Source organism: Triticum aestivum, chromosome 3B (genome assembly GCF_018294505.1).
Source record: "Triticum aestivum cultivar Chinese Spring chromosome 3B, IWGSC CS RefSeq v2.1, whole genome shotgun sequence".
In the NCBI taxonomy this organism is placed as follows: Eukaryota; Viridiplantae; Streptophyta; class Magnoliopsida; order Poales; family Poaceae; genus Triticum; species Triticum aestivum.
In genome coordinates, this window is record NC_057801.1 from 576,567,960 (window position 1) to 576,577,204 (window position 9,245).

Here is a 9,245-nt window from a genome sequence, read left to right on the forward strand (position 1 = left end):
AGTGGTACAAATTAATGTTACTATTTTAGGTGATATTTGAATATTTTACAAAACTAAGCGATTTGAGAAATAAAATTAATAGGAAAAAAACGGAAAACAAAACTAAAGGGGAAAACAAAAGACCTAAGCTTCTGAACCTTTGGCCCATCTAGCCGAATGGCTGGCCCAGCCCACCCCAGGCGCCTCCCCCTTCCTCTCTTCACCAGAGGGGGATCGTGGCATCCATCCAGGCCACCATGGCCATCGATAGCGCCGTGGAGGCCATCCAATGGCTCCTCTCCGGATAAGGAGCCCCCTCCCCCGAACCGTAGCACCCCCAGGACCTTTTCCCTTCTCCGCCTCGAGTTGCTTCTTCCTCTTCCTCGCATGGCCGCCTCTGCCGCGGCCATTGCCTCGCTGCCCCTGTAGCCACCGAGCTCCCCGCGCCCAGCCACCTCGTCTACGAGCTTTGCCGATGTCCACTCCTTCGACTACGTCCACCAGTTGGAGCCAGGAGCCCCTGGATCGCAGGGATCGATGTCATCTTCAACCTCCAGCCACCGCGACATCATCGATGAATTCGTCGCCGTCGCTCCACCCCCGACCTTCCCGAGCTCGCCTACGACATCGCGGTGAGGTCCTCACCCGATTCCCGCTCTTCCCTGCTCGATCCATGCCAGTAGCCGTCGTTCACCACAGTACTCCGGTCGCTGTTGTTCCTTGTCGCCTCTTGCTCCGGCCACCTCCACTGCTGCGCTACTGTTGCTACTGTCGTGTATGCCCGTTCGCTGCTACAACCTGCGCTCCCCTGCACGCGCCTGCTCCGCGCCCTCACGCCCACGGTCGCGCGCCCCGCTGGCGCTGTCCGCAGCCTCGCTCCCCTGCTGCCCGCTATTGTGTTGCTGCTGTTACTACTTCTTCTGCTGCTGCTGTTGGCGCTACTGTCGCCTGCTGTCCGCTCCTGCCTGCAGCCGACCCTGCGCCAGCCTGCCATGCCCAGCTGCGGCCCGCTTTCTTGCCTTCGTCTCCCCGGCGTTGTGCCTACCTTAGCCAACACCATGGCCAGGCCTTGGCCGCCGCACATATGCGTGCGTTCGTGCCCAGCCGTGAGAGGCCGGCTGGCTCACAGCCTATGGGATAGCCCATTTAGTTTAGGACTAATTGCTTATTAGCTATAGGTCAATTAGTGTTAGATCAGTAATGGTCCAATGATATGTCGGCCCTGGGATAATTAAACTAATTTTTCTAACTAAAAAATAATAATAACTCAATGACAGCTGGGACCCACAATTATTGTTCACCTTTGACTAGTCAATGTTGACCAGGCTAACTTAGCGTTGACTGGGGCCCACTGGCCCCACCTCACATCCACTGTGGCTAGTCCACAGCTAGGTACACATAATAATTTTAGCTATTTAAATTCGAATTAAATTAATTCTAGAAAAGTAGAAAATATTTTAAAAACTTTAAAAATTATAATAAAATAAACCGTAGCTCGGATGGAAAAACTTTGTACATGATAGTTGCTCAGAACAACAAGACGAATCCAGATATGCAACCCGTTCGTCCGACACGCATCCCTAGCATAGTGAACCCGCAACATTTCACCTCCGGTTCATCTGTCCAAAAACGCGAAACACTGGGGATACTTTCCCGGATGTTTCCCCCTTTCGCCGGTACCACCTACTAACGCGTTACGGCACACCTAGCATCGCTCAATGTCATGTCATGCATCGTCATGCTTATGTTTGCATTGTATTTATTGTTTCTTCCCCCTCTTATCTCCGGTAGACTACGAGACCGGCGATGCTGCTGCCCAGTTCGACTACGGAGTTGACGACCCCTCCTCCTTGCCAGAGCAACCAGGCAAGCCCCCCCTTCATCACCAGATATCACCTATTCTTCTCTCTACTGCTTGCATTAGAGTAGTATAGCATGTTACTATTTCGATTGATCCTATTCTGTTGCATAGCGTGTCATTGTTGCTACAGTTGTTGATACCTTACCCGCAATCCTAAATGCTTAGTATAGGATGCGAGTTTATCATCATTGGCCCTATATTCTTGTCAGTCTGCCTTGCTATACTATCGGGCCGTGATCACTCGGGAGGTGATCACGGGTATATACAATACATACCTACATACTATACAGATGATGACTAAAGTCGGGTTGGCTCGTTGAGTACCCGCAAATGATTCCGATGTGGGGGCTGAAAGGACAGGTGGTTCCATCCCGGTAGAGGTGGGCCTGGGTTCCCGACGGCCCCCGACTGTTACTATGTGGCGGAGCGACAAGGCAGGTTGAGACCAACTAGGAGAGAGGTAGGCCTGGCCCTGGTCGGCGTCCGTGGTTACTTCGAAATAACACGCTTAACGAGATCTTGGTATTTGATCCGAGTCTAGCCACTGGCCTATACGCACTAACCAACTACGCGGGAAAGATATGGGCACTCGACGCCGTGGTATCAGCCGAAGCCTTCGTGACGTCAGCGATTGAGCGGCGCGCACCGGATTGGAACGTAAGCCTGCTCTTGTATTAAGGGGGCTAGTTCTGCTTGCGGCCGCCGTCGCAACGTGCAGTTGTGCAATGGGCGATGGGCCCAGACCCCTCGCCATAGGATTTAGACCGACGTGCTGACCTCTCTGTTATGCCTAGGTAAGGCTGCGACGTGTTCATCTTCCGAGGCCGGGCTTGACCCCGAAAATTATGTCCGGCCAAATGGGATCGAGCGTATTGGGTTATGTGGTGCACCCCTGCAGGGAAGTTTATCTGTTCGAATAGCCGTGTCCCTTGGTAAAAAGACGACTTGGAGTTGTACCTTGACCTTATGACAACTAGAACCGGATACTTAATAAAACACACCCAGACAAGTTGCACAGACAACCCGGTGATCGCTTTTCCACAGGGCGACGAGGGGAGGATCGCCGGGTAGGATTATGCTATGCGATGCTACTTGGAGGACTTCAATCTACTCTCTTCTACATGCTACAAGACGGAGGCTGCCAGAAGCGTAGTCTTCGATAGGACTAGCTATCCCCCTATTATTCTGGCATTCTGCAGTTCAGTCCACCGATATTGCCTCTTTACACATATACCCATGCATATGTAGTGTAGATCCTTGCTTGCGAGTACTTTGGATGAGTACTCACGGTTGCTTTTCTCCCTCTTTTCCCCCCTCTCCATTCTACCTGGTTGTCGCAACCAGACGTTGGAGCCCAGGATCCAGACGCCACCATCGACGTCGAGTACTACACTGGAGAAGCCTACTACTATGTGCAGGCCGCTGGCGTCGACCAGGAGTAGTTAGGAGGATCCCAGGCAGGAGTCCTGCGCCTCTTTCAATCTGTATCCCAGTTTGTGCTTGCCATCTTATGGCAACTTGTTTAACTTATGTCTGTACTCAGATATTGTTGCTTCCGCTGACTCGTTTATGTCAAGCACTTGTATTCGAGCCCTCGAGGCCCCTGGCTTGTAATATGATGCTTGTATGACTTATTTTACTTTTAGAGTTGTGTTGTGATATCTTCCCGTGAGTCCCTGATCTTGATCGTACACGTTTGCATGCATGATTAGTGTACGATTAAATCGGGGGTGTCACAAGTTGGTATGAGAGCCGACCGCCTGTAGGAATCCCCCTTCCAAACTCCTTGGCCGAAGTTGAGTCTAGTAAGTGCAAAACTTTTACTAACATGGCTGTGTGTCTTACGGACACACGTTGCCATTGGGTGGTATTAGGATCTTTTATTCCTTGACCTATACTCTGGGACTCTAATCTTTCCTCTATTCGGGTTAAATGATTTTGCTAAAAACACTAACTTTAGGTTCTCGAAAATACTTTCTCCCGGAGAGCCCCTCACTCCAGATGATCGTTTGCTGCACCAGAAGATTCCGAAGATACTCTTCGAGGTTTTTCCGAGACCCTTGTGCCCATCGACTTTACAATCCCCTACCACTGATATACCCTTATGGATAACTACCTACAATTGTCGTTCATACCTTCATCCTCAGTTTCTCTTGTTATTACAAGATGCATCGCAGTTCTTTACCACATGAATACCCCTATTGAAAATTCCTCGCACTTATTGAGTATCCGTTCATCCCCAGTTGATCGTATGCTTCATAAGATACTCTGAAATACTATCCGACCTTCTGAGCATCCTCTTCAAACTATTGCTCTGCAAATACTTGTATGCTTACATTATGGATGCTCCCAGATCACTAGCAATATTCACTAGTATCTTTTGACACTGTCATTTTGATCATGTTGATTCAACATGTGTGCGAATGCACACAATCATCAATCGACCCTTCTAAATTATCTTTCCGGCTCAGACGTCATTCTGAACATGAGCTGGTTCTGGACCAAACTATTTGTCATCAATTGTGCCTCTGGTCTATCCAACTTATCCATCCTTGATCAGAGCGTCTGCTTCTGATCCCTTGTTTTGGAAATCATAATTCCTTTGTTATCTAAGCATCGAATTATTCAGATGTTCTATAATCTGATACCCGTGCATTCTTTCTTCCTCTGATTGAGTATCAATACTCACATCAGCTCCGTTGTGGATCGCCCGATCCATTGTTGGATTTCATCCGACATCGTCCTTCATATTCAATAACCTTGTGAGCCTTTCCACGGGTATATAATGCCTTTGGTAAATTGTATCCTCTGCTTGGCCAACCATGCTCTGCTTTCGAGCTTGTGTATTTACTTTTGAAAGTTGTGGTATATGTTACTAAGATGCCCGATGGGTTGAACCTATGCCTTCCCCTAATCCGTGAGAATCCGAAAGTTTTCACAAGTCATACTCTTCTGGTGTTCTACCAGATAAAATTCCAACACTACAGTTATATCAAAGCGAGAGGTGAATGAAATGATATGCATTAAAGAAGTGGGAGTCAACCTTGAACTTTGTGTTCATGCCCATGAAAATGATGTAGACCATCTCGGAAGCTTCTTGCAAAATGATTATCCAGCTGTATGATTCTTTCGGTATTCTTGAATTGACTCCTTACAGTTATGGTTCCGACCATGCTGTCCTGATCTGATATATCTGATGGGAATTAATTCCAGTGCCTCGTCTATTTTTGGCGAGGTTAAAGTATCTACTGTCACAGGTCAATGACCCGGTTCTACTTCTATCATGTTCTACCTTCGAGTATTACCCCCTGGTATCTCGAAGATATCTTGCCATTGCACCACATCTTACTAACTTTGTTGAAGTAATGTCTTTCCTTGTCGTAATCACTCTACGGGTTCTGGGTTGTTGTCAACCGAGGACACCGACTAGTGAAATTATTCTACACTACAAATCAAATACCCCTAGTATTTTTACTAGGAAATTCTGAACTCAATCTGGTCATTCCTAGACTATCGGCTGTATCCTGGTCTTGCTATCTTTGACTGTGCTAGCTCATTCTTCTCTGGTGCATGAACTCTTCAGTGTGTGAGCATGACTTACGTCGAGCTTTCAACATCATGTTGCTTGTCTTGAAAGGCAACTTCGTTTCCGAGCTTGCATCTTATAGATTGATCCTATAACTTGCCACTTCGTCATTTCCTTGCTTGTTGCCATTGTTGTTTGATTGCATCCTCTTGAAACCTCCCGACAAATGTGTAGGATCACCTTCAACACTTTGACTTCTTCCGAGATGTCAACTGTGTTCATGATGAGAAATATCCTCCTTGCCCACGATGATTTTTATCATCATCGACAACTCCCTTGACTTCCTTTCATCGCGAACTTGTCCACATTATGAATACAACTTGCTCTCCAGCTAGTGTTGTGTTCTGCCTTGAAGTATTACTGTCTTTTCTGTCAAGAATGTTGTGGGGATTTCTCCACCTCTTAGTAATTCTTTATATGATGATACTTCTCAACATCACCATTCTTCCTTGTTCCCCATGTTATTTTTAACCAGGATACCAATATGCTAATGCTGTTGTTTGAGTTCTGTACTTCTAGCAACCCTATTGCTTTGAAGTTAACGATCGACAGTTCGTTCTTAGACTGTTGGTTATTGAATCATCACTCTAACATTGATCTTGCTGCCTAAGGTCATACTTCGGGCACACCTTTCAACTAATGATTGATGGCGTATGATTTCCTCGAGTATACATCATTATATCATTTGATCTGACTAATGATATCTTCTTGTTCACATAATTTTGGAAACCCATCTTTTGGAAGTCTCCATAAATTGTCACTGACTTCATCAGCCACCTCCTCATTCTCTCCTTGGTTTAATGATGAACTCTTGTCTCGGAACTCACTTCCATAGTTCATTTCCCGAGAATCTTACATTGTCATCTCGTTAATTGGTGTCGCACCTTCTCTTCTCAGGCATCCTAAGTCTGAGGTATCCTGACACCAATCAGATCTGAATCTCGGTCGGATATGATGGTTGGACCATATTTTCAGGAGTTATGATGTTGGTCCTTTGATGACCCGGTAATATGATGTCATGCCTAGCACCCCTGGCTGGAGGACCTATATTTATAATTTCTTTTGCAAGGATACCCATTCTTCCTGGAGGAAATTGTAGGACTTATTTTATAAGTTGCTCCTGATGGATCATTTGTGTATCCAAAGTCCGGCCCTTGATTGAAACACCATATCATTGCTACCTCGAAGCATGACTATGATACCCCGATCATCAACAAGAACATTGGAGGCGCGATGCTAAATGTTTCTTGGTTAGTTATCCAAACACCGTTGCATTGTTGAGGAAATCGTTAACTGGTAGCTGCTCGGTTGGCTGGTGAGTTGGGGATTAATCGGGAAATCGCCAAGTTAATTGGCCATTTAATCAATTAATCGGACGATTGATCGGTTTATAGGCTAGTCGATGACCCTACGAGTAGGGATTAATCGGCAAGTTAACTGGTTAATCGGATGAATTCTTGAACAGGGCACCGTTGTATGGGTAAAATATTGATTAATCCTTGCCTCTTCATCTGAATGGTTGGGTAATTGCTCTCCTACCATGTATGCCATGTTCTGCTTGTCCATGGGAAGGATATACTCCTAATAATTGTGTGTAATCACAATTTTCCTTTCCATTGTTCCGTTTGATCTGATAATCACGTTTTCCTTTCTATTCTTTTGTTTAACCTTTCCTGTAATCTGTCTTAACTGAGCAGAGATAATTCCCTGCTTAGGTAAGCACCTTGTTGTATCACTCTGTCGGTAAGACCCTGTTTTTATTGTTGATGACATTTCGGTAACCACCAATGGGTGAGAACTTTGCCAATTGGTTCGCCTTGTTCAATGAGCAGGAAAATGGTTCTCTTCATTCCCCGACCTTGGTACCAACATTGTTGCCGACATAGCTGACAAGCTATCCACTGACATGCCTCCCTGTCACGGGTATGCAGGATGTCACCACCCTTCCTACTTTCAACCCACATGGTGGGCCCATAACCCACAGGTCCCAGGATCGAAACCTGACTCTTCTTTACAACCCGGATTCTAATGTATCCTTTGCACCTGGCTTCGTATGTGATTCACGAGCTAAATTCTATACCATTATTCATCCTGGAATCAAACACCATGTTATTCTCGTTGTTCAAACCCCCATTCCAGCTTCTGTCTAGTCATCGAATGATTGCCTACCCGTTTGAAACTTTGGTACCATCGTATATTGCACTAAACGAATTCACTCAAATACAACTCGTGGGGTACCTCGTGTATTTCCCATTGAGTTCACCGTCAGATGCCCAGCTTTGTGGAGATGCGTTCTTCCGGAGTTTTTTTCCCCTTGGCCACGTTCGTAGGATGATGGAGATCCCGAAGAAAGGATGACGACTTGATCATGGTGACTTCAAGCAGAGGAATGAAGACATCAACGAAAGGAATCAACCTCTTTGAAAGGGCCTCCAAGACCGAGAAGACTCGTTAGGTTTTCGTTACCAGCACTTCCCCCCCCCCCTTACTCCACCGGTTAAATCTCGGGATGAGATTTCTTGTAGTGGAGGAGAATTGTGACGCCCGGGTAATCAAGCTAAAGTAACCCTCTGGTAATGATGCCATGTCACCTTAGTTACTGTTTCTAATGTGGCGTTAGTTCAAAACGATTCTAATTCAAATTTGGATTTTTAACAAACATCAAAGGTTTTCGAATAACAAAACTAAAATGTTCTTAATGTGACAAATAAAACATGGATAATATTGGTGGAGAAACAACATCTTTATAAAATAATTAAATACCCTAAAGTGATTAAAATAGTAGTAAAAACAATTCATTATACCCCTATTATGTTTTACAAAATACTTAACTATGTTATCTAGGTGCCAAACTTATTGTGGCAGTGGTACAAATTAATGTTACTATTTTAGGTGATATTTGAATATTTTACAAAACTAAGCGATTTGAGGAATAAAATTAATAGGAAAAAAACGGAAAACAAAACTAAAGGGGAAAACAAAAGACCTAAGCTTCTGAACCTTTGTCCCATCTAGCCGAATGGCTGGCCCAGCCCACCCCAGGCGCCTCCCCCTTCCTCTTTTCACCAGAGGGGGACCGTGGCATCCATCCAGGCCACCATGGCCATCGATAGTGCCGTGGAGGCCATCCAATGGCTCCTCTCCGGATAAGGAGCCCCCTCCCCCGAACCCTAGCACCCCCAGGACCTTTTCCCTTCCCCGCCTCGAGTTGCTTCTTCCTCTTCCTCGCATGTCCGCCTCTGCCGCGGCCATTGCCTCGATGCACCCGTAGCCACCAAGCTCCCCGCGCCCAGCCACCTCGTCTACGAGCTTCACCGACGTCCACTCCGTCGACTACGTCCACCAGTTGGAGTCGGGAGCCCCTGGATCGCAGGGATCGATGTCGTCTTCAACCTCCAGCCACCACGACGTCATCGATGAATTCGTCGCCGTCACTCCACCCCCGACCTTCCTGAGCTCGCCTACGACATCACGGTGAGGTCCTCACCCGATTCCCGCTCTTCCCTGCTCGATCCATGCCAGTAGCCGTCGTTCACCACAGTACTCCGGTCGCTATTGTTCCTCGTCGCCTCTTGCTCCGGCCACCTCCACTACTGCGCTACTATTGCTACTGTCGTGTATGCCCGTTCGCTGCTACAGCCTGCGCTCCCCTGCGCGCGCCTGCCCCGCGCCCTCACGCCCACGGCCGTGCGCCCCGCCGGCGCTGTCCGCGGCTTCGCTCCCCTGCTGCCCGCTGCTGTGTTGCTGCTGTTACTACTTCTTCTGCTGCTGCTGTTGGTGCTACTGTCGCCTGCTGTCCGCTCCTGCCTGCAGCAGACC

At 47.1% G+C, this 9,245-nt stretch overlaps 1 protein-coding gene across 1 annotated transcript; it reads left to right on the top strand.

The window, feature by feature from the left end:
• Positions 1–219: 219 nt before the first annotated feature.
• Positions 220–3,454, top strand: LOC123065773 (uncharacterized). Its single transcript, XM_044488991.1, has 3 exons — positions 220–611; positions 1,771–1,845; positions 3,185–3,454. The coding sequence occupies exons 1-3, from the start codon at positions 269–271 to the stop codon at positions 3,280–3,282; spliced, it is 516 nt and encodes a 171-aa protein (XP_044344926.1). The 5' UTR covers positions 220–268; the 3' UTR covers positions 3,283–3,454.
• The last annotated feature ends 5,791 nt before the right edge of the window (positions 3,455–9,245 follow it).

What these genes read in the sequence shown, in the direction of transcription:
- LOC123065773 (XM_044488991.1), top strand. Translation starts at nt 269, where the DNA reads ATGGCTCCTCTCCGGATAAGGAGCCCCCTCCCCCGAACCGTAGCACCC. An exon ending in AGCTCGCCTACGACATCGCG is followed by an intron (nt 612 to 1,770) that starts GTGAGGTCCTCA and finishes TATCTCCGGTAG; the next exon opens with ACTACGAGACCGGCGATGCT. An exon ending in CTCCTTGCCAGAGCAACCAG is followed by an intron (nt 1,846 to 3,184) that starts GCAAGCCCCCCC and finishes TGTCGCAACCAG; the next exon opens with ACGTTGGAGCCCAGGATCCA.